At 41.6% G+C, this 26,724-nt stretch overlaps 1 protein-coding gene across 1 annotated transcript in view; it reads right to left on the reverse strand.

The window, feature by feature from the left end:
- Window positions 1–26,724, reverse strand: part of CDH13 (cadherin 13) — a 963,918-nt gene that overhangs the window by 774,981 nt on the left and 162,213 nt on the right. The window contains exon 2 of the mRNA XM_075939988.1: window positions 17,209–17,320. Within this exon, the coding sequence (XP_075796103.1) occupies window positions 17,209–17,320 (112 nt within the window). The remainder of the gene's footprint in view (window positions 1–17,208; window positions 17,321–26,724) is intronic.

Consider the following 26,724-nt stretch of genomic DNA (forward strand, 5'->3'; position numbering starts at 1 on the left):
ATGTTGCACATTATTAGCCCTTCTTCCCCACTAAATAGAGGACGTACTCTTTTATTTGTCTTTCTCTGGCTCCTAATCAATGTATAAAAATTCTCCTTATTGCCTTTCCTGTCTCTTGCTCGGTGTAATTCATTTTGTGTTTTAGCTTTTCTGATTTTGCCCCTACATGCTTGTGCTATTATTTTGTAGTCATCTTTAGCAATATGTTCACTATTTGCACTTGGGCAATAGTTTCTTGTTGCACTTTTGTGCAGTTCTTGTTGTGCACAGTCATCCTGTGGAACTCCTTGCCAGAGGATGTTGTGAAGACCAGAACTTTAACAGGGATCAAAAAAGAACTAGATAAATTCATGAAGAATAGGTCCATTAGTCAGGCAGGGAAGGGATCAATGGATGATTCCCTCTAGGGCACCTGGAATTGGCCACTGTCAGAAGACAGGATGGGTTAGATGAACCTTTGGTCAGACCCATTATGGTCATTCTTATGTTCTTTTGTTTTAATATAATCTCTTTGAGAAACAGCCAGGTCTCCTAAACTCCTTTTTTTCTTAGATTTTCTTCCCATGAGACCTTACCTGTCAGTGCTCTGAGTTTGTTAAAGTTTGCTTGTTTGAAATCCAGTTTTCTTTATGTGCTGCTTGTACACCTTCCTTTACTTTGAACTATGAAACATATAATTTCCACACAAATTGCCTGCAGCTTTCAAGATTTGCAACTAATTCCTCTCTCTCAGTGAGCATGGAGACTGAAATTCCCTCTTCCTCCATCTTCTGAAATAACAAGTTGCCACCAACACATTCCAATAATTTGCTGGACATTTTGTATTTTGCCACATTCGTTTGTCAACACATCAAGACAGTTAAAAACCCCCATTATTATCACATCTTGTGTTTTGTATATTTCTGTTATTCTAGACATTCCTCATCTGCCTCCTCCTTATTTGGTGGTCCATCGTAGACCTCTCCCATAAGATTGGACATATTTTTTTCTTCTCTTTATTTTCACCCATATATATCTTATAACAAGGGCCCTATCGAATTCATGGGCCATTTTGGTCAATTTCACAGTCATAGGTTTTTAAAAATCATAAATATCATGATTTCAACTATTTAAATCTGAAATGTCACTGTGTTCTAATTGTAGGGGTTCTGGCCCAAAAGGGAGTTGTGTGTGGGGGGGGGGGGGATAGCAAAGGCTACTGTATGCAGGGCTGTGGTCCAACTGCCCTAACTTCTGTGATGCTGCTGAAGAGCTGCAGCTGCTGGCCAGGAGTCCAGCTCTGACAGTAGATCTGCAACCAGTGACAGCACAGAAGTAAGGACGGCCTGGTATGATTTTGCCACTCTTACTCCTGCGCTGCCACATACAAGAGCTGCTGCCTGCTGTTTCTGGCCGCCCAGCTGTTAAGGCAGCAGCACAGAGATGAGAGCAGCGTGGTATGGTACTGCCACCCCTACTTCAGCACTGCTGCTAGCTGGGCACCACCTCCAGAGCCGGATCTCTGGCCACCAGCCATTCCTCTCCAGCCAGCCATCTAAGAAAGCATAAGGGTAGAAATAATGCAGCACCCTAAAATAACATCAAAACTCTCCTGCAACTTCTTTTTTGAGTCAGAACTTACAATTTGCAAAATGTCTGTCTCACTATGAAATCTATACAGTATAAACTAAAAGCACCCAAAAGACCAGCTATCATGGTGGGAGACCAGATTTTACAAATTGGTTACTCATTTTTCATTATCATGAATTTGGTAGGGCCCTATCTTTAATTCTTCCTTCCCCCATTCCACAATACTTTACAGTATTTTAGCCAAATGGAATCCAAGATGCTTTGCTATTATTTAATGCTCTTGGCACCATACATGACTGGTTAAAGCAAGCATTTTACAGTCAGTCCACACGGGTATGTCTACATTACGGGATAGGCCAAATTAAGACATGTAACTTCAACTTCGTTAACTGCGTAGCTGAAGTCAAAGTCGCTTAACTCAACTTTTGGCACTGTCCACACTACAGGAAGTTGAGGGGAGCACACTCTTCCTTTGACTTCCCTTACTCCTCATGGAAGCAGGACTACCGGCATCGACTTGAATGCCCCTCTCAGACTGACTTAGTGTGACTTCACTAGACCTGCTAATTCAAACCCTGGAAAATCAACAGCAGCAGTTTTAATTTTCTCTGTGGTGTAGACGTTCCCCAGAAGATCACTAAATCACCTTTTTTTTAAAAGGTCATGGCTCATAAACATTTCCTGTCTCACTTCCTGTCCTTGGAATGGACTCCCCATCCTGTTTCTGCAAGCCACCCTCCTTCACCACATTCATGCCCTTCCTAAAGTCCCGCTATTCTCCACTGCTCACGAGAAGGAAGTGAGCAATAAACTACACCTTACAATGTATATCCTTCCTCTTCATTTCATACTGTTCACCATCGAACATGGTATGGAAGAACAGACAACATCTATTGGCTATAGGGAGAACTAGGAACACTCCTTCCAACTGTGCCTGCACCCTTCACTCTGTATAACAGCAAGACAAGCCTTTTGGCCCAAGCTCATTGAAGAACACACAACTTACTGCCACAAATGTGCTCATGAAATGTCGGGCCTGTTCAATAATGGGATACCCCCATAGAAATGAAAGCTCATCCCTTCCAGCAAAGGAGAAGCCAAATCGGTAGATTTACAGGGAACCAAAACATCAAAGATAGTAACAGAGGTGAAGGAGACACCATAGGCAACAGCTGAAAGTTCCTGCACTGACTGCCCAGGAGACAAATATTCCTTTGTTTATAGAGACAAGGACTTTGTTCCATGAGCAATATTCCCCAGCGACTTCCTGTGACATTCCTTACCTGGGAGAAAAGCATTTAGAGTAAGAGGTGACTATCAAGTTGTCAGCTTCTCTGCTGAGACAGCCAACAACCCTACTGGACCAATCTGTGCCAGCTTTTTTTCCACTGGGAAGCAACAGAGTGTTTTTCATCATGTGCTTTCCAAAAAATCATTTTCCAAAGTATTGCACGGAATGTTGTTCAGTTCTTCATAAATCCACCTGCATTCTGTATCTCTCTCTCAATTTATTCATTTTCCAATCCTTGAATTTCCTTTTTGGGGATATTCTATTTCCATTTATTGTGGCCACATTACAGTTCTCTCTCCCTACTGTGTTATTGTGCAAGTTCAGGAGAGAGCTGGCATTGTAAGTAAAGTTTCAACTGAATAAAGCCTGTAGGAATTCCAGTTTCAACCATGGGATTATTTGTTTTTGTGTCAAACCATGGAGCATTTTTACTGCTACTTGTTCACTGTCTCACAATAAAAGCTCACCTAAATGCTACCCACATGCCATGATGCATTCAATAAACACTCATTGTTTCTCTTTGAATCAGTACAGAAGATAGAGACTATAAATACTCTACACTGAACATATGAAAAGTGCTAGTACTGAACAATCCAATTGCCATTGTTTCAGTGCGCAATGCAAAAAAGAAAAAAGTCCAAAAGTAAAACTACTTCTTAGGTCCATCTGAAATGCCAGTGGCAGGATGATGGGGAAGGGTGTAAAAGTTGCACACAGTTAGGGTTGCCAGGTGTCCGGTTTTTGCCTGGACAGTCTGTTATTTCTGACCCCAGTCTGGTATAAAAAAAAAACAGAAAATACTGGACATGTAAAATGTCCGATATTTTCTGCTTTTCTTGGACAGAAGGCTGGTGCGTGTGGGTGGAGGGGAGCAAGAAGTGCGGGGATTCTTAAAGGTGCAGTGATCTTTTTTGTTCTCCAGGATTTTTTTTTTTTTTTTTTTTTTTTTTTTTTTGTTGATCAACAACTTTCATCTCCTGGGTTTTTTTTTGTTTGTTTTCTCAACAAGTTTGGTCTCCCATTTTTGTTTTTCCTTTTTCTTTTGCTCAACCAAGTTTTCTCTTGCCATGTTCGGGATTTTTAGTGAAAGTATCTGCCAACCCTATTTCCAGGCAGGCTCATTGAAGGCCACTGTTTAGGTCTTAGCTGTAATGTTAACTATCCCCTTAGCATGTTGAACTTGGTAGCACTTTGTTTCTCACAATTTGAATAGACCAGTTCCTCTCCTTATTGGAAACTTTAACTACTTGTTCATCATATGAATAGCATGTACAGTTGACTGCAGTTATTGGCCAATGCTACCATTCCAGGGAATATTCCTATTTTAGATGGCACCTCAAAATGCATGTAGGAACAATGTTTCAATATCCAAAGTTTTGCCTAGTAGGATTGGCTACTTCCTGCTAGGGTTGCCAACCCTCCAGAATTAGCATTGCTCTCCCAGGGGATATTGAAAGCAATCCCCGATATCTTAATAGAATACTTTCAGAAAATAACAATAGGTCATGCTGGGGAGAAAAATCTTCCTGAATACCTTCCGTCAGAGTTGACACCCCTCCCACATACACACAGAGAAAACTTGGCTGATGGACGTAATAAAGGTGTGATTAGTAGGAGTACTGCTAAGAGAATTTACTTTATTCATTGGCCCTGACAAAAGACTCCAAAGATTAATATTCCATGTTGTGTCTTTGCTCTCCAACTCTAAAACACTACCCCATAGCTAGTCGAAAATTCTCCATCAAAATTTAATTTGATGGAATTCAATGACTCAATGATATCTTGTTTCGACAAAGTGTCTGCTTTCCACAGAAAATGTTGAGTTTGTCAAAACCCTGTTGATTGTTCAGCTGAAAACTTTAGGGGTTGTGTTTGTATTTTCCAAAAAGACAAATTTTCCCTCCCCCCCCTTTTTTTTTCCCGACCAGCTCTGATTCATACCTATGACACATAATAAGAGTTCAGTATGCATTGATTGCCTCTACACTGGCCAGCTTGCAATAAAATACTATCTCTAATAAGTACAGATGGGCATAAGAGGTATGCCAGTATTCAGAATGACCTATCAAAGTGATTCTGGTTTTGAAAAACAATACATAAAATTCTGTCTTACTCTTCCCTGCTCTTTACCAGATAGAAAGTTCAGAGAGAATGTATGAGCTGTAGAGTATTATCCCCATGGTACGAACACCAGAATACCAGCTTGCAACAAGAAAAAAAAATGTGTTCAACTTAGTAAATGTCAACAAGTTAAATTTGGGAAGGTAACTTCAATGTAACTGAAGAGAGATGAAAAGTCAACTAATAGATGTTGTGACAGGGCTGGCCTGCCCCACACTGAACAGGGGGGGCAGAGAGCCCGCCTATTGGGTGGAATATGCCCCTCCCACACAGCCCTTCTGGGCATGCTCGCAGTGTAGCCCCAGTATAAAAGGCTGCCGGGCTGCTCAGTTGGGGCTGACCTCCGGGGAGGAAGGAGCTCCTGCCCAGCCCCCAGAGCCACAGCTGGACCTGCTGCTGGAACCAGAGCCGTTGGGACCGCCGCCATTGCTGCTACCGTCCCCGGGTCGAGCACGACCTCAACACCAACTCCGGGGGGCTGCCCGCCCTGCCGCGGTGGACAACCCCTTCGCTGCTGCCCCAGACATGGGACCTGCTGATATTGCGGCCGCCGCCGGCCCAGCTTCGCCAGGTGGGGTCTCTGTCAGCCACAGAGCTGGAGTAGGAAGCAATCCAGGGCAAGGGGCAGGGAACCCCCCAGTGGGCTCGGCCCGTTTCAGGGAGAACTCTCCTCCGAGCCGGTGGTGGGAACCACCCACCACTAATAGGGACCTGGGTTGGGGTCCGGTTGAGAGGGAGGGCCCGGACCCCCCAGCCCCATCCCCTCAGGGCGTGGACTAGTCCTCAGGTCCTGCGATTGTGTTGGACTAGGCCTCAGGGCCTGCTTTAACCTTGGACTAGGCCTCGGGGCCTGTTTTAACCTGGGGGAGAAGAGGGCGGGGCTGAGGACCCCTCCGCAAATGTAAACAAGAATCCTGTTTCTGGACTGGAAAATGTGTGCATCAATGTCAGATTTAGAGACATAACAGACCTTTATGGAAAGCGACTCTCCTGTTCATGGAAGTACAGGTTGAACCTTTCTAGTCCAGCACCCTCAGGGCCTGACCAGTGCCAAATCAGAGAATTTGCCAAACCAGGGGAGGTCAATATTGTCTAGCAGCATTACCAACACTTACTGGGCTATGAAAACACATTTAGGGATAAATTGGAGCTAAATAACAGTATAGAACAATGAGAGCTAGAAATGGTGGTTAAAAACAAACTTTATGGGACTGTGGGAAACTGGGCCATACCCATGATATTTTGTTTGTTCGTCCATCGAGGTCGATGAGGACCACCCAGTGTCATCAGTTTAGTTGGGGGTGCATTCGGAGATGGCTGATTAGTCCAATCCGAGCCCAAAATTGATGGTAACAGTGGGGACATGAAAGATCAGACTGCCAACCGGAGGAAGAGAAGATACCAGCCCTGGACTTGCGAAGAAGACATTTCTCTGCAGCATAACGCAGTCTCATTTGTTCGTGGGCTATTGCACCATCATGTATTCGTCTGCGCCAGGCGAAACAATCATCAGCAATACTCTCCCAATTTCCAGGATCTATGTTACAGTTCTTAAGGGAGGCTTTAAGGGTGTCTTTGAATCTCTTCTTTTGACCTCCAAGAGATTGCTTGCCATGTTGTAATTCGCCATAGAGCATCTTCTTGGGCAATCGATCATGGGACATGTGCACAACATGGCCAGCCCATCTGAGTTGTGCCTTGCAAAGCATGGTGTGGATGCTTGTCATATTAGCCTGTAGAAGAACACCCATGATATACTGGCTATCTAAAATCATGCCAGTCCATGCCAGTGCTGGACCAGAGAGTGCCAGACTACAGAAGTTCAATCTGTACATTGTTGTGATTGTGTTTAAATGTTGGCAAGCTGAAAAAGGAAAGGTTATTCTAAAAGGAAGGGATATTTTGGAGTTATTTTAAACTTCAATTTAATCACCTTAGAAAAGCCAAATATGATCTCAATAATTTGGTTTGGTTGAGCAGAGTGAATGATCACTATTATTCTGACAAAGAGTCCTATAGCACCGTATAGACTAACAGATGTATTGGAGCATAAGTTTTCGTGGGCAAAGACCCACTTCATCAGATGCATGTAGTAGAAATTTCCAGAGGCAGGTATAAATACAGCTGCTCCCTGAATTACGACCACCTCCACTTACGACCATCCGCACTTACGACCAAAGCAGTCATAAATGCGGATCCAAGTTACGAACGGCGATCCGTGCTTACGAACAGTGCGTTTGCCATGTAACTCTATGGGATCCGAGTTACGAACACTTCGAGTTATGGACCAAGCGTTGGTCCGTAACTAGTTCGTAACTCGGGGAGTGGCTGTATGCAGGCAAGAATCAGGCTAAAGATAACAAGGTAAATTCAATCAGGGAGGATGAGACCCACTTCATCCTCCCTGATTGAATTTACCTCGCTATCTCTAGCCTGATTCTTGCCTGCATATTTATACCTGCCTCTGGAAATTTCCACTACATGCATCTGACGAAGTGGGTCTTTGCCCACAAAAGCTTATGCTTCAATACATCTGTTAGTCTATAAGATGCTACAGGACTGCTTGTCCCTTTTGCAGATCCAGACTAACACGGCTACCCCTCTGATATTATTTCTGAGTACACCAATGTGCTTGAAAATACTGTTCACTTTAGACAGGGGGATCATAAAAACTCCTGTACTTACAGAGGGATTTAGCTTCACCAATTCTCTATATGGTTCTGTGAGTAGAAAATATTAGAAATCAGTTTGGGAAAGAATGTAATCTGCTATTCTATTTGGAAGTGCAACTGGACATAAAAAGGAAAATCTCTCATTAAAAAGTACCTGAAAACATAATTAATATAAAGTTTCCACTGCACTGAGCAACTGACATACCTACTAATATGGAGCAGTTGGTCATTGATTTAGGCTATTAGAACAACAGCTGGCCTACTTCAACCAAATATTTCACAAAAGTGTTATCTAGAAATGAGGATGGTTTCTGCCAAGTCTATAGAAACAAACTTCATCTCAAATCAAGCAATTTGCTACCTTTCAATCACCTAAATTCATAACGGAAAGGTTAATGGAGCACTGTGTCTCAATCAAATCACCTTTATTGATGCACGGCTTGTGGGGTAATTGAGAAACAGGTAATGAACACATTCTGGTTTATGTTTTGATTTTCTCCACCTTGCAACGATTGTGAAACCTGATGAAGAAATGAAAAGATCTCATTTTGCTTTAGACAGCTTTCTCTCAGTTTTCCTTCAGCTCAAGAGCTGTCTTGCTACTCCCCCTCCCCCCCAAAAAAGTGACTATATTCCTTTGAGATTTTGTCTCAACCCAGAGCTGATTTTCAGAGACTAATTAATCCTTTCACGTTGTTCACTATAATATGCCACCTCCTTTTTGAACATTCTCTTTTTAAGTTAAATTAAATGTATATTCCTAAAAATCAAACAAAGGCTATTTTAAAATTCATTTTCCCATAGGTCCTGTTAATAAGCTGACATGCAGAGTAGGGTGTGCAACAGCTAGGCCATCTGGCAATCATAAGTCATTTTATCTTTTGTTTTCATCATGTGTGAAACCAGCTTAGAAGAAGATACAATGTTTTATGTACTTAAATACAGATCTGTCTCTCTAGATACAGCTGTACCTATATACCAACACAGAGTAGTTCACTATTTCTTATGTAGAGAGATATACACATTATCCTCATTTACATTATCCACTTATATATATTTATTGTACAGTCTATATCAAAAGGGACATACACTTTTAAAGGCACACGCACAGCAGTTTGACACCTACTACTTGAGGAAAATCCCTTGGAGTTAGGCGACGTGTATGTCGACAGTTTGGAAAAATACAGTGTGGTCAGTAGCAGGTGGAATGCTCTATTCATCGAGGCTGTCAAATGTCCCATTATATAAAATCTATATGGAGATAGCAACCACACCTTACCCTTTATAGTGAATGAGCCATATTTTCCCATGTTTTCTAAATATACATTCAGACTGTAAGAAGGGGAAACAATGTTTAAAATGGGTTATACAGAGAGTAACAAACAAAAAAGCTGTTGTGTAAGTTGAAAGCGAACTAAACAGCTGTTATTTGGCATTCAGATGTAATTTACATATATTTGTTCCACCATGGCCTGATTAGTTGATGAATGTCTTGATCACATACAGCTCTGCAGACATTTTGCTGGGCATGAAATTGTTGGTCCATGTTATTCTCCTACTTGCATCGGTACCAACTCATGGAAAAAGTCTTACTGCAGCTATCACTGTTAGTTCTGGAAATCACTGGGAAATGTTTTGTAGAGCATGAAATCGGTTAAAATCTGCAACTCCATACATGGAAAGAGTGCAATTACAGGGATGTTCATCAGTGCTTTTCACTACTGTAGACCACGAGAATATCACTTGGAACGTGAACGACAAATGGAAGCTTGCTGAAGGCGGCAACTTTCCTTTAACTGCAGACACACCTTTAAGCAACTATGATTAATTTGTTCATAAATCTTCTACTCATAAGCGTAAACAAAGCTAGGAGTGCCAACACAGATGCAAAGGAGAGTTTCAGTTAAGAATCTACTAATGAAAAAGTGCATGAATATGGAGAGACAAAACCCTGATCCTGAAGTATCCCAAGCTCTGAAAACATGCAATCCATCATGCAAGAGACAGAAGAGGTCAGCCATTAATTAACATTCAAATTAAATCTTTTCAAGTAAGGGTCAAAACTTAAAGGTAAGGGTTTTGTTCTGACATTTAAATCCCTAGCAATGTATTTCCTAGTTTAGCATGCAAGACACATTATCCAAAGCTTCTTTCTTAATTGCCTCCATTTTTCATGTGTGCTATTTGATTTATTGTCAATTAAAAATATCCCAAAAAGCCACGAATCATGTATGTTAAGTATAAACAAGATTAATGTATCACAATTACATTCCACATGTGATGTGGCTGGTTAAAAATATCTGTCATCACAGTATGATGGAGCATTGTCACTGGAAATGACCTGCCAGCTCAGCGGAACTAAAAAAAGAGGGAAGCATTTGAAGACTGCAAATAATCCAGCAATATCTGAATAGTGCACTTAAAGTAAGTCACTTGTCACATGATCAAAGAAAATGCAGTCTTGCCTGTTGATGGCAGAGCATTGTTCTGGGACATTGCAACTCTCCTTATATTAATTGAGGAAGAGATTCATAGAGCTACAAAGAAAAATGTTAAGCCATGGCATTACCATGGGAGGTTCTTTCCACAGTTCAAAGTAAGACTAACATTCTATAGAACTGGACAAAATTAAAACTGCAAGGGACCATGAGAGGTCGTCATGTCCAGTCCTTTGCACTCATGGCAGGACCAAGCATCATCTAGATCATCCCAGACAGATGTCTGCCTAAACTGCTGTTAAATATCTCCAGTGATGGGCATTCCACAATCTCCCTAGGCAATTTGTTTCACGGCTTAACCACCCTGACAATTAGGAAGTTTTTTCTAATGTCCAACCTAAACCTCCCATGCTACAATTTAAACCCATTGCTTCTTGTCCTATCATCAGACATTAAGTAGAATAATTTTCCTGTATCATCCATTTAGGTACTTGAAAACCTTTATCCTGTCTCCCCTCAGTCTTCTCTTTTCCGTTATTTTGGATGTTATCCAAAATTAAGTTATTTTGGATGTTTTCATTGCCTGATAGTTACCCAGCAGGCGCAAGCCCTTTAAACAGGAGCAGTTGAAAGGGTTCATAGCTCTCAGTCCCACTGGCCAGTTGCCTGGCAGCTGCCTGGAAGACACGAGTCCTTTCAACTGCTTCTGTTCAAAGGGCTAGCGCCTGCTGGGCGGCTGCCAGGCAACAGGTTAGCAGTGGGGGCCAGGAGCTGCCAGCTGTGTTATGTGAATTCTAAGCTTCCACGCAGCACCCTCCCATCTGCTCCAGGTCCCTTCCATTGGCCAGAAGTCAGGGAGGAGGGACCCCAGGCCAAGCAAAGCTCCTGGAAGGGGCGGGATTAAGAGCTATCCCTACCACCAGAGGCCCCGCCCCTTCCAGGTCAGCCAACAGCCACTTCCGAAATTTGTGAAGTGGTCCCCCCCTTCAAAAATTATTGCCACCTGACCCAGGACATAGATGGAACACTACTACCTCTGAGGTTCTCCTTAAAGTGCTATAGCTATTTACTTTCCCTTTGAAGCAGACTGTTCCTGTAATTCTTTTGGGCTCTTCATGGGCATGCCACATGAGACCATATTTTAGTCTGAAAAATGCACCATTATGCCTCAAAGAGATGTATACACCATGCATCACATCATGAATTTTAAAAATACAGCCAATGTGTACTAAATGATTTCATGCTAATATCTCTCACCTTCTAAAGTAATTATATAAACCACATTCCCTACAATCATAAAAAACAACTGGCCAAATCAAAATCTGACACAAAAAATTCACTCCTAGGCTGTGTGGGGTAAGTTTTGATCTAAAATAGCTATTGGTTAGATAAGACGGAGGAGAGATATAGGGCTTGATCAGAAACAATTCTATAGGGAGGTGTTCTGAAGGAAAAAAAGGATTAGGAAAATAAAAAGGTATAAGGAAGGGTAGAGGTGGTTGTTAAGTGAAATGTAATATGGTAAAATCGATAAAGAAAACAGGTCAGTGGGAGTGCAAGGGATGAGAGCTAAGAAACAACAATGGGATCTTAGGGAAACGAATGGAAAGGATATGCAACAGAAAACTCCAGTAGCGTCTGGAGGTGTGGAGCTGCCCCACACGCACACACACACACACACACACACTTTGCCCAGGGGCTTGGCATGGCTGTCGGCTCCCCTGTTTGTGGCTCACACACTAATACAGACATCTTACAACCCTGTTCCACAGCCTAGAAATTAACTGCTTGCAGTGTTGCAATGTTCTTTGGAAGAAGCTCATTTCTAAACACAGCAACTTTATCTTTGACATCAATGGTCCAAGTAAGCAACATGTCACACAACAGAGTCTCACTCAGAGATGAAATGGAAGCCCTTTAAAATGCCCCCTAAAATTAATCTGACCCAGGCATTGGGGACACTCTGGAAGAAGCTCATTTCCAAGGCAGGAGGCCCAAGTACCTTGCCCAGTGACACACAGGGCTAGTCAAGATGTCATCCTTGTACTTTTCATGAAGCCTGGTAGCAACTAGGGAACTGCTACCAAAATTAACCCTTCAAATCTTATCTGCCACATTTCCAGTAGGACTCGGTGTCTCTTATTTCTGCAGTCTATGTCTTTGGGGGCCATTTGGGGGCCACGCTAAGGGGTCTGTAGCCCCTACAGAAGTTTGAACCTCTGAATTTCATACTTAAGGCCTGCTTACAGTGCACGGCCCAGCTCCAGACACAGCTCTTAGCTGCAACAGAGCATGTGCTACTCCCAGCTTTGCTTCGGGGGCGGGGAGTTTGTTTATAAACAGAGGGAGGCAGGATGATTAAGATAACAAAAGGGTTGCCATTCAAGTAACTGAAGGCATTAAAACATTGCCAGGTACTCCACTTAAAAGACAGGGTACAAAGGTTAATAATAAAATACTGGTGTGCTCCAGGGATCTGTATGGAGACCTGGGCTGTTCAACTGATTCATACATTCATACTACTCAAAATAGTTAAGTCCAAAGCTTACTCTAATTAATTACAAAGGAATTTCACAAAGCTGGGTGATTGGGTAACACAATGACAGATGGAATTCAGTGTTGATAAATGCAAAGTATTGCACATGGCAAAATATAATCCCAACTATACATCCAAAATGATGAGGTCTAAATTAGCTGCTATCACTCAAAGATCTTGGAATCATTGTGGACAGTTCCCTGAAAACATCTGCTCAATATGCTGTGGTAATCTAAAAAGCTAACTGAATAAAGAGAATCATTAAGAAAGAACAGATAATAGGAGAGAAAATATCATATTGCCTCTTTATAAAGTCATAATATGCACACATCTTGAATAGTGCGGGCAGATCTGGCCACCTCATCTATATCTATCTATCGAATTTGGGAAAGGTACAGAGAAGGAAAACAAAAATGATTAGGTGTAAGGAACAACTTCCATATGAGGAAAGACTAAAAGACTGGGAATATTTAGCATGGAAAAGAGATGACCAATGGGTGGGAGATATGTTAGATCTCTAAAAAATTATGAATGGTGTGGAAAAATTGAATAAAGAAATGTTATTTGCTCCTTCACTAAGATAACACAAAAAGGTCACTCAATTACGTTTATAGGCAGCAGATTTAAAACAAACAAAAGAAAATATTTTTTTACAGTTAATCTGAGGAACTCTTTGCCAGAGGACAGTGTGAGGGCCCAAACTATAAAAGGGTTCCAACAAGAATCAAGTAAATTCAAGGAGGATAGGTCCATCAATGGCTAACAGCTACAATGGACAAGGATGGTGTCCTTGGCTTCTCTTTTCCAGAAGCTGGGAAACAGGTGACTTCAGTTGGTGAATGCCTCTTACGTTCATTACTTCTGAAGCAGCTGGCATTGGCCACTATTGGAAGACAAGATACTGAGCTAGATGGACCATGGGTCTGATCCAGTATGGCCAATCTGACATTCTTATATAAAACCCAGATGTATCTGCCTCCTATTGTAACCAATGGATGCTGATATAGAGCCCAGGCATCTTTATAGTATCTCTCTCTTTCTCTCTCCACAGAGTTTGTAACAAAGTAAGAGTATACATTATAAATGTAAGCCTAACCAATGTCCCATAAGGGACTTGCCACAAAATGCCAAAAACATGTTATAGCTCTTTATTTAATGTTCTTTCTTTTATATAGGAATTAGATAGAGTGCTCCTGTCAGTCAAGTTTTTTGTCAAAAAAAAACCAAGAGTTTTCAAATAGCTTACTAGCCCCTGGAAAGAGGGGATGGGTGTGTCAGGTGAAGATAGGGTTGGTCTCTCCCATCTCTGTTTTGGGGCTTGACTTATACTGAGCATTTTCAGTAGCACTGCTGAAGCCACTGTCCTAAGCCTTCCCCCTATGCTGTCACTTGTCTCCCCACCACACACACAAATTGCTGCATGGTTACCCCCTCCCCAAAATCTGAAATGGCGCCCCTGCTTGGAGTAGAGTATTTTCTGAACACTATTTTTGTGGCATTCATAATAAGTTCTAAGGCTAGAGGGGGGTTACTTAGATTAACTGTCATACGACCCTAAATCTCCTTTCCCAACTCTGTTGATCTCTCTAATCCTTGTTGATTTTCATTTGTCCTTGGTTCGTCTTTTATGAATTCCATATATAAATATACTTTCCTTCGTCGACCTCCTAAAATAGTTACAATGTAGGTTAAAAGCTGCTGCAGTTCTTTTATTGTATATTATATTCTTTGAAGTCCTGTGCTTCAGTTGATAGTATTTCTTAGCTGAAGGTATTTAAAAGTTTGCTGAGTATGTGAAATAACTTTTTTTATTGCCAGAACGCATGCAAATAAAAAAGAAATAAATGCCTTTAGCTTTGGTCTCTTTTTTTCAATAAGTTTCATGTATAATGAATACAGCTGCATTTATGGCCAACTAGTAAATACATAAGAAACAACCATAACCCATACTTAATTACTGCAGGAACCATGGGCAATGGAATATACAGTATGTTCTTGTTGAAATTAAAAAGATCAAAAAACCCAAATATGATTGTTTCCTTGCTCTTCAGTGGAGAATTAAAAGCTGCTTGGTTTATTGAAGACTACAAAAGCAATCACCGTTATAGACCTGCTTTGCATACTGGCTCTATTAATTTGCATACTCATGGTAGGCCTCACATTCAGATGCAACTGTTAAATTATATTGCTGTTGAGGAATGGGTGTAAAAATAATGCAACAGCATGCAAAGTGTATTTAAACAGGCACAATTAAAAATATTGATTCTACTGAAGACAAGACTGAAAAGACTATCCACAGGTTTAATATTATCACATGCAGGACACATTACTTCGGAGTTATTGAATTAGCTAGACTTGAGCATTGACCGTCTGGCTTTGTTGCATATTATGTATCGGGCCAACTGTGTGTCTGATTATTAAAATAATTTAATTCCCAAGATTGTTTTGAGATATTTTCCCTTCTGTTTTTCCCCCCTCTTAAAATTAATAATGTCTTCATTATTGTGTCAGTTTCACACCAGTGCAATTTGCTGGGTCACCACAATGTAGTCCAATCAACAATGGCTTAAGCAGTTTGCCCTTTATACTGCTGAACAAACGGAGGACAAATCAGCAAGAGATTTGGACGGATGTGCTAAGGCACCAACGTAATCAGATACTGCCAACATGACAGACAATAAAGGTCATTTGCATTTAACCAAATTTTAACATGCAAATATTTTTATCCTTTGAGGTTGTGAAACCCCCAGCTGTTTAGCTGCTATGTTTGTTCAACAAATTGCTGGTCTTTTTAAACAAAGCAAACACCTGAGCTCTCTCAAAGCCAAAAGGTGCTCAGCACCACTGAAAATCTAACAACTCCTTTTGGTACGTAATGGCAACATTTTCAAAAATCCCTCCATAACTTATGAGACTAAATTCCAGCTTCAAAATAGGCACTTAGAAGTCTAAATCACATTGAAAGTCATTGTAATGTATTGCCTAAGTCGCTTTTGGAAACTAAAGTTGACCCTTAACCTGGATTGTAGAGCCCAGTCCGAAACTCAGTGACATGAATAGGAGTCTTTCCTTTGATTTCAGTTGGCCCCAATGACAAATTTTGGTCTTTCAAGTTTGAAAATATTGGACACAATCAACACACAATTGTGATAGGTGCATCTGAAGTTTCATATAAACTGCAAAATAGAGCAAACATCTTTACTCACAATATACTCTTAAGTGAGTGGCTGGAGAGGGAAAAGGTATTCTTTACACTGAATTTTGTTGCTTCCTATTTTTGATCCAAACTCTGACTCTGGCCACATAAATACTAATTTCAGCTGTTGAGCAAACTGTGATCAAAAGAAAAGGAAATAAAAAAGCCACTAATAATGTGGAAAATGTGAAAAAAAATGCTGTTTATTACTACCTCTGTTGAAATTTCTTTTGAAAATGATCAGTATTAAAAACTCATGTTAGATACCATACTCAATTGACAGCCCTGAAGTCTCATATCCTCACAACAGGTCCCAATACATAATGAACAATAGCAGTGCAAGATATGCAACATTGCATCGTTAATGTACCTGGAAATACAAAGTCTACTGTTGAAAGAGAAGTTAAATCCCCACAGCCCATTCAATCTTTGGCCTGTCTGCTTACCGCATATGGTGCCAAGAATCAATGCTGTAGTTTTTGTGATATGGACATCTGTCCCTTGGAAAAGGGACAGGATCACCTGATCACAAGGCTTAGATCACAAAAGCAATAGTAACAGTGGTGTAGTGAGGGGACAGTGGGGGAGAGGGGAGGGAGCAGTTGCTCCCGGGCGCCACATTAGGGAGTTGCCAATTTAGTCCCCTTCCAGTCCCTCAGTCATCCCTCAGCTCACCAGCTCCTTCTTTGCCTACCGCCACTGGCTGAAGCCTCCTCTCCGCCCACAGCCTGACTCCCCTCCATTTCCACTAGCGGGTTAATGCTTGCGGGGGCCTGGCCCTAAACTGGAGGGGGTGGAGGAAAACAAGCTCCCCACCCTCCTCCCAGGGTCAGGCTCAGCCGTGCACCAGTGGGAAAATTTTGTCTTTGTCACCCTCGCTATGCCTCTGAATAAGAATAGCTTTCAAAAACCAGTGATTTCACTGGTCTAAAACCTGCTAAACTTTATAGGAAGATTCTCATTGATTCAGTGGGCATTGGGTCAGGCCACAGAGAGAGATGCACCGGGGGGGAAAGAGTGAATTTATACTGAAATGCAAGTCAAAGAGCCTTGTGTGCAGTTAAGTAATAATACAGCAAGAAAGGGGAAGAAATACAGGCAAGTGACTTACTCAGAAAAGCAACCTCCATATGAATATTGAAAACCCACCAGATAACTATACATAATTTTGCCAATCCTAATTCACAGCTAAGTTCAAAATCTGTGTAAATAAAGGATTTTAAGCAGGGAGAGAGAAAGCTATTGTAGTATCCAGATGGAAGTTGTCTGAAATCATATCATACGGAGGAAGAGCTCTCTGAAAAATTGAGGGTGTGATATGAAAACACACAGACTGGGTAATACAGACTTTTGCAAAAATGACATATGACAGTGACATTTCTTACAGTTCAGTATTGGCTGGTCCTCTGTGAATTCAGATGGCTGTTCAATATGAAAAACCTTTTGCTGGAATCCAGGGATGCATTCTAAATCTTCTGCAAATACAATCAGCAGCACCTGAGGAAACAAAGGGAACAGACTTTCAATATCCACTTGCTCACTAAGCTTCTTGGCTTTTGTGAATAGCAAGTAGTACGTTTGGATTTTCATTTAAAACATACACGCACACATCCAGCACATCACAGCTTCCCTTTAAAACTAGCTAACCATTGTTTTGTATAAGAGATTTCAATTGACAAACACAGGAAGGTATCGGGGTTGCAAAAATAGTTGGTTTAAGGCTCTCTCTACCCTGTGGTAAATCTCAGAGGAGTAACCATATCAGTCTCTCTGCAAAAGTGCTGCAGCACCTTAAAAACTAACTGATGTATTTGGGCATAAGCTTCCATGGATAAAAACCCACTTTGTCAGAGGCACTGGAGCAATGAAATGGGTTTTTACGCGAAGAAAGCTTATGCCCTAAAAATCTGTTAGTCTTTAAGGTGACAGAGGACTCGTTGTTTTTGCAGATACAGACTAACAGCTACCCCTCTGAGACTAGTCATCATGCAAGGCACTGAATTCAACTGAATGAAGTGGAAATCCATCCACTTCAATGCAACTGTTGAAGTGGGCTTTACCCACAAAAGCATATGACCAAATAAATCTGTTAGTCTTTAAGGTGGTACACGACTCCTCTTTGTGCTCACATAGTAGCGTAAGGAGTAATTCCCTGTTTGGATAGACAAAGAGACACTAGCACTTCTCAAGCCAGGATACTGAAAACAGCAGTGCTGCATGAGCTAGCCAGTGGAGTGCAAAACTGTTCAACTGCTGAGATACATATATAGGCACGCAGCCTCCATCCTCGTTTCCCCAGCCCATATTGTGCAGATATACCCGATGGGTTCATAACGTTCAATTCAGAAAAGCACTTCAGCACATGCTTAAAGTTGAACATGTTCTTAAGTTCTTCTGAAGTCATGGGGCATAAGCATGTATAAACAGGGCTGGAATATGCTTAAACGGTTGGTTGAATCAAGACCTATAAGCTTAGGTTAGTTTAGTAAATCTCTAAGCTAGTGAAGATGTCCTTTGCCCAAGGGCAAAATTTCATGTCCCAAAAGTTTCCTTTTGCATAAACTCTAGCAGCAGATGGAAAATGTCAGTTCTCCACCCCCACAAAGCTACTTTTTTTGTTCCCCCATAATCAAAAGGTTGTTTACCCCAGTGGAAGATTGAAAATGGAATGTGCACATCCTTCTGGAGGTGGATCGGAAGGTTAAAGTTAAATACCGCTTGTGTCACTGTTAGTATGTGATCGCCAAAGCACCCTGTCATCATGGGAACATCTGGGTAAGGGAGGTAGGTTAAAAGCAAAATAAAATTGATTGGGTTCTCGGTACAAGGCCAATCTGTGTTTCTGAAGATTTGTATCCTATCACTGGATAAAGACAACAAGCTAAAAGACTATTTTCCTTGGTGGGCTTTCAATGGCAGGGAAACAGCTAGGAAAGTCTCAGAGTGAAGAGGGGGGGAAAAAGCACAAGAAATGTAATGATTAAATGAAGCACAAAAAGAGAAGAGAGTCAGATCCAAGGTCATGAGGAGAATACATTTACTTTTCTGTACCCAAATATAAGATCCAAATGTTTATATGCATGTTCTTGTTTTGGTGACTCATTGGGGGGCGGGAGGAGAATTTTCTACTCATCCTCATATTCAGTGATTCAGAGCACTTACAGCTCTCATTAGTTTAAAACCGATGCCCAAAATGTCTCCAGTTGGACACCCCAAGTAAGACCAGAGTAAGGATGAGAAAGTAATCAAAGAAAGCATGTTTGGCTTCTGTTAGTTCAAACAGGCAAAGGTTCATATACAATGCCCACTTAAAAGATTCCCTATACTCAATAGCTACCTACAGTGCTTGCGCTGCCAATGGGAAAAGAGTTCATAATTTTCAGAGATGTAATGCTATTCCAGCATATTCGCCTCCTCCATAGGGAGTATAAGAACAGGGTCGTCCAGCATAGCACCTTCAATGCTACCATTGTACGATAACTCTCTTTGCCATATTTCTCTGTTCCAAGGACAAGTGACTATTATGTTCAGTCTTAGGCTCCCTGCTTAGCTATCCCTTGTCTGCTCTTGTCAATGGATCAGAATGCTACCCCGGATTTCTTTCCATACAGAAAACCCTGCTGCACTGCAGAGGCATTGTGGGCTTTATATTACCCAGTCTTTCGAGGCACAGAGAAGACAGTATCCCACCTGGTCTTAGATCAGTTGCTCGTATTGAAACGGCTTCTTGGGCCACCTATTTCACACAAGCACTTGCTGTAAAAGGCCAGCTAGACACGAGCAGACACTGTGTGCCATGGCCAGACTGTTTTGTGACAATCCAGTTGGCAGCAGGCAAACGTGGCAGATGGGCACGGTTCTCATTCTTGATGACCTGCACTACACATGCCCCCTTGTTCAAGGAAAGAGAAACAGGGAATACAAGCAAGCAGAGTCTGAGTCGCTTTGCCTGTGTCCCATGCTACTGCTGCTTCCCTGTCTTCTCTAAATAAATAGCAACCTACAAATGACCAGCTCCACAGGTGTATAGTAGCATAGTGCTACTGATTTTAAAAGACCTGCACCAATTTACACAGCAGGAATGGCCTCACAGTTCTTCACTCTACCCTTTATTGTCCCTCTGTGCCAAGCACACACACAGTAAAGTCCTGATTTTCAAAGCCTACACTCAAAATTGCAAAGTGTAATGCACAGAAGTGGCAAGATAGCAATTGTGCAAGTGTTCCATCTGAATGCAAAGCCACAGTAAGGGTGCATGAAAACGAAGCATGTAACCCAAGCCAGCTTGGGGTGCGACTCCACTGCACTGTTATTTTGAGAACTAGCATTATTTCGAAATAACCATGAGAGCATCTACATAGCCATTCCATTATTTCAAAATAATTTCGAAATAACAAGTGGTTTATTCCAAAATCTGTAAACCTAATTCTATGAGGAATAATGCCTATTCCGAAAGAGCTATTTTGAAATAAGGCGTGTGTAGATGCTCCACTGCTGCTATGTCAAAATAGCCCCTCACCAGGGACATTCTAAGTTATTCCTCCCCAGTGCTCGTTGGGGCTCTAAATCAAGATAGCACGTTTACATTAGGAAAGCCTGCCTCAGACTAATTTTGAGGCTTCCCTGCAGTGTAGACATGTTATTTCAAATAAGCTATTTCAGAATAACTAATTTCAAAATAGCCGTGCAGTGTAGACGTACCCTTGATGGGGACAAAGTGTCACACCTGAAAGCACCTAGACCAGCTGGAGACTGATGAGTCTGCTACAGCCTTTTAGCTCGTGCAGTAGCATCTTGTGCATTAAGCAGCAGAAGTCATAGGTTTGATCGTGGCCGATGATGTTCAGAGAATGTTGATCTGATGAATTTGCATGTTCATTTTCTGCAGAGTTGCAAGTGTATTTTTAAAGATTAGGCCGCCTTGACACATTATTCCAACCAATGGGTTTGCACATAGTGTCAATTACTGCTGAATAAAATGTACCACTCCTTCCTATATTCCCGGGTCAAGACAGAAATAGTGAACAACACACTGCTGCAAAACTTGCCCAGTTTCACAGAATAGCCCATAAAATCATGCATTTCAACGCCAAAAGATAAAATTAATTATACCCATGACTTTGCAGCTAAAAATTACAATGGCAGCGGAAGTAAGAGACAGCAAATTACAGCTTGATCACCCAGCATCTGAAATTTTGAACTCTTGTCTATAGCTTTGCAGAGCATAAGGACTGATTTGGACATCATGTAGGTTAGTAACTCCAGACCACTCCAGTTTGCTATGAAATCAGGATGCTCTAAATATGCCATGAATTCACTTCTGAAAATCTAGTATATAGGACTCATGTAATGACAACTTAGCAAACAGAATGTGACCTTTACTCCCTTTGAAATAATTATAAGATGTAGGCCTGGCCTTGTTGTGAAATGGAACATTTTATTCTAGCTGTGCAATACCAACCACTTTCTTCTCTTCCAGACATTATACAAGATGTCAAGTTTGTCATCTGACAGAAGGATTTTATTAATTATCTTTTAGAAGCACAGCCCTTCTAGTAATTTATTTTTCACACCAAGAAAATTCTTCTATTGAACTAAATGTCTATCTTGTTAAAATTTTGTCTGCTAAAGGTCTTCACTTTGAAAAGCCCTGGCAAAAAAATAAACCAAGTACAGATTTGTACTGAAAGCAAAAGAGAATATTGTTTAAAGCAGAAGTATTCGAAATTTCAGCACCATATAGAATTCATAATTGTGTATGGGGATTGAAAAGTTTCCTTGATGGTTAATTTTTTTAAAGAAAGTAGAACTGACATCTGAATGCTTACAGGTATCTTTTCCCAAAGAAAATAATTGTATTTTGCACACAGGGGATTTTTAAACATTCTGAACGTACACAAATGCTATTCATACTTAGAAATTAGAAAGCATCTATGCCCTCAGTTCAGCAAACCCATCCTATTTAGCAAAGCACTTCAGCTAATTTTTTGGCAACATGTTTTGGCCAAAGCCATCAAAACCCAATACTTTTTGCTGAAATACATTGATTTTAATGAAGCTTTTATTAGGCACGTTTCTTAAGTCCAAGATGGATTTGTTGGTGAAAACAAGATGCCTACCCTCAAATTACCAATAGCATAGTTAGCATAGTGCAGGATCTGGCCATGGGAGCACGGGGTCAGATCGCAGAGGCTTACCCCATGTTTGGGTGGGTGCAGATCCAAGAAAGTGGGTTTTAGCCTAATGCTAAACTAACCAAGTGATGACATCTCAAGATTTTTTGTTAAATGAAAATCTTCCTTCCCTGGCCACCTCATTAAGCACACACTAAAATGTTTTTTACTTTAACCACTGAGCAACTTGGAAGAGTCACAAAGTGAAGAGATAAGAATGTTCTAAAGCTGACAATTCTATAACTGAGAAGAGCTCAGTCTCCCGTCATTTTACTGAGAAAAATCCCATCTGCAGCCTTCAGTGATTGAACAGTTCTGCCCCCAAACACCATTTTCTCATAAATACCGATATCAAGTTAGCATTCCAAAGCAAAGTGCAGGGTTCAATTGTAGAGTCCCAGAGATCCCATGGACTGACATATACAACCAGACCGTCTCAACAGATGCCATTTACTTCTCAATAAAATGTGAAGATTGAAGAGGCAATTTTTAATATCCTCACCATATGTCTCTGTAAACCTACTACTGGTCATTATAAGTAAATGTCACAGGTGCAGCTATCTCCTATGTAAGTTTGGTCACGAGGTCAGTAGAAAAAGCTATGCTCTCCGTGGTGATATTAAGATGACTAAACATCTTAATAAAACAGCAAACTTATTCTTGAGGTTCTGGTTGATCTCAGTGCTTGCAATGACCGCTGTGTCACATTAGAACCATGGGATGGAAAGCAAATGGGGATCTCACAGTTTTTATCAGAGATGATGGGGGAAGACAATTCTGTCTTGCAGAAAATTTTGAGATTCTGAAACAAATGACTATTCCACATGGGGATGGAGGAAGGAAGTAACTTGATGACCATGGTGGCTGGGACATTATCCTGGGACATGGGAAGCCCAGGATTGTGTCTACACTGTGCCTGATTCACAGTGAGCTGGGATGGAAAACACTGCTCTCAACAGGCGCATCCCTGGCTATAACCACTTGGTACAAAGTCTTTCAGGATACATCTCCACCACAGCATTATTTTGGGATACTTCCAGTATCTAAAATTGCTATTCTGCGTCTTTTGAACAAGCCCATTATTTCAAAATATCTTTCAAAATAATGGGTGAGCTTTCCAACGTCTCTGTAAACCTCATTCCATGAGGATTATGGGACATTTTTGAATAGTGATTTATTCTGAAATTTGGCACTGTGTAGACAGTGCCCAAATGACAAAATAAAGTATTTTGAAATGCACTCGAAATAAGCTACGCAATTTGGGTGGCTCAAATTGTGAAACTTATTTTGAGCTAGGGCTGCAGTGTAGACTCACTCTCAGACACCAAAACCCTTTCCAGAGAAAGTGTTGCAGAAACTGATTTGACTCTGTGAAACAACAAAATGGTGCTTGTCACCAAAACTGCATTTACACAAAATCATTCTGATGGGCTCCAGTTTTTATAATTCTCCAGCAGCAGATATTAACGAGGAACCTGAACAGAAACCATTTGTATGTGGCTTCATCTCAGAACAGGGTTTCTCTGCCTCTCTGCTGTTGATGGATGGTTAGCCTATAATATAGGGGTGGGGAACCTCAGGCCCGGGGGCTTGCCTGGATCCAGCCACTGAGGTTCAGCCCCCCCCTCAACATTGGAGAGCCCACACTGGTGCTCCAGTCCCCCCACTATCCTCTTGGGGGCTGGAACATACAAAATCTACGAGGCTGCCCCACTTCCAGGATCTGGTGTGCAAAGGGAATGTGGGGAGAGTCTTTCTCCTTCTTAGTCGGGGGTCACAGAGTGGGGGGTTTTCCACTTCTCACTTGTGTGCAGCCCCCGACTGACTTTTCTATGAGTCAACAATCCCTGACCCAAAAAGGTTCCCCACCCCTGCTATAAAACCAGATTCCACACAAAACATAAAATGAAATTTTCAAACTTCTCAGGCCTCTCTCCTTGTACAGAATCTCCCTTCAGACCAGACCAGCCATATCCCAGATTTGGAAAGGATGTTCTCAACCTCTTCTACTGTAATCCTTCTCAAATATTTATCAGCCTGCGTCATAGATTGACTCCCTATTTCCATGAAAGTCCTAAACCTCAGCATGCCGATTGCATCTCACATTGTTCTGATGGGTTGAAATTCATCCTTATGCAGAAGGCTGACACAAGCCAGATTTCAACAGGGCGAAAGTGGTACTTAATCAGAGCATAGGCCTGTGTGAACCATCTACCTAGGATGAATTACACCCATAATAAATACAAAGAAATCTCAGGTTATTAGACAATACGCGTAAGATGAGGGTCCAAATTCAATATCTGGTTCCATGCAAACAATTTTAACACTAAGAAATCAACATAAAAAGTTAATATGGAAAAGAGAATCAGGCATAAGTGAACTAAAAATCAGGAGTTCAGACCACAGAAACCATGTGATATTTAGAAAATTATACTATTTTAGGGTTTTATTTTGTTTTGCCAATTTTTTGTTTTGTTTTGAGGTGTAGGGCACACTCAAGGCTATAGCTTTTCTCAGCAATCATGAAAACTAGAAACCTATTTAAAAAAAACCTAAAGCACAGTTTATCTCCTAATACTATGATCTCAGGGGATGAGGAATAAGGAAAACTTCAAACTGCAAGAGTTGACAACACTAAAATTTTAATCTCAAGATGAAATATCTGTGATGGATATATCATTAGGCAAATTAAAAGCCTTGCCGTGTAGCCACCTCAAATTGAAAGACCCCTTCCTTCCACAGGTGCTACAAAAATAGCATAAGAATGGCCATACTGGGTCAGACCAATGGTTCATCTCACCCAGTATCCTGTCTTCCAACAGTGTCCAATGCCGAGTGTTTCAGGAAAATGAACTGAACTGGCAATCATCAAGTGATCCGTCCCTGTCACCCATTCCCACCTTCTGGCAAACAGAGGTCTATTAATTTCATTGGGCAATCCCTGGTTCTTGTATTAGGAATAACACTTCCTTATTTATTTCCCAACACCACTAATGATTTCATAGACCTCCATAAAGTGCCCCTCTTTTCCAAGTTGAATAGTCCGTCTTTTTAATCTCTCCTCATATAGAAGCTGTTCTATAGCCCTAATCATTTTTGTTGCCCTTCTCTGTACCTTTCCCATTTCTAATATATCTTTCTGAGATGGGGTGACCAGAACTGCATTCAGCATTCAACGTGTGGGTGTACCATGGATTTATATAGTTGTGTTATGAATTTTTCCGTGTTATTACCTACCCCTTTCCTTCAGAAATATTATTAAGAAGGTCCATTATTGGAGACAATGTGGGTATAATAGCAATAAGTAACCTAGCTAGACAACATTCCACTGAAGAATGGGGACACTTGGCCCTGCTGAGGTCCATGGCAGTTTTGTCATTGCCTTCAGCATTTCACCTGTAGCATTTTAGAACAGAGAAATGGCTACATTAAATTGTCACAGATGTTTACCATAAGGGAAATATTATTCTGATAAAGGCCTGATTCTGAATCAGGCTGGACATTGACCTCAATGTAACCCCCAAACCTCCTGGGAACAGTGGCATAGCCAGAAGGGGACACGTGGGCGGGCCCCAACTTCAGATGGGTGAGCAATGATGGGGATTGGAGGAAAGGGGAGCAGAAGAAATTGAACCAGCTCCCATCAACCAACCTTGGAGAGGGTGAGAGGGGACTGGAAGGGATCCCTGGAGTGGGTTGGGATGCTTGCCTCACTCAGTCCCACCAAAAGTCCTGCCTGGGAAGAGGTCCCTGGGTCGGGGTTGAGGTGGCCCCGCTGCACCCGCCCGGTGCTGCTTTTAGCGAGCATGGGGCCGGGCTGTGTGGGCTGGCTCCACTATCCCCATCCAGTGCTGCTGCCAAGGAGAGTAGGATCCAGATGTGGGGGTTTGTCCGACTCTGCCTGTCCTGTGCTGTTGCCACAGAGTGCAGGATCTGGCCATGGGAGCATGGCCCCTGCTCCTGCTGGAGAGCATGGGGTCAGATCACAGAGACTTACTCCATGTCTGGCTGGGAGCAGAGCCAGGACTTTGGGTGGCTGGGGCTGGATCCTAAGTGGATGGGCCTCGGCCAACCCAGGACCACCTGCAGTTATTCCTTTGCCTGGGAGTGGCATACTGTCCCATCTAGTGGTCTGATGACCACTTCTAAAGAGAAAAATGAGTCTACTCTACAGCCTTGATGAACTGCCAACCTGACTTTTAGCTCATCCAATAGAGGCTCATGCACTAAGCTCCAAAGGTTCCAAGTCCCATTCTGTCCACAGACAACTGGGGTTACAAGAGCATTACAAGAGTAGTAGCCGATCCTCAAACAATTGTTTCACTTCCTTGATGGACATTTTAATATATGTTCTGAGTGGTTTTTACAATAACTAGACCCAGGAGGAAATGATCCAAAATCTTGGAGCATACATCTGGAAATTGGAGTAATTCACAAAGGTGTTATAATATCGTAAAACGATGCCCTGATTTATACTTCGTTACACCAATAAACTCACCTGTGTAGGCTAAATGAAATACAATGCTGTTTTAATTCCCCAGTACTATCCATGAATGGGTTGTGTGTGGTGTGGGTTTTTTTAAATATAGGAGGGAGGAGGTGAGTGTGAGAGAGAATCAGGAAAAAAAGGAGCTAAGCTCTTTTTTATCATGAGATGGTTCAGAAAAGCCCATTCACAATCTCTACAGTTCTACCTCTAAATCTGATAGTGAATTCAAGTCATTTTTG

Source organism: Pelodiscus sinensis, chromosome 12 (genome assembly GCF_049634645.1).
Source record: "Pelodiscus sinensis isolate JC-2024 chromosome 12, ASM4963464v1, whole genome shotgun sequence".
Classification (NCBI taxonomy): domain Eukaryota; kingdom Metazoa; phylum Chordata; order Testudines; family Trionychidae; genus Pelodiscus; species Pelodiscus sinensis.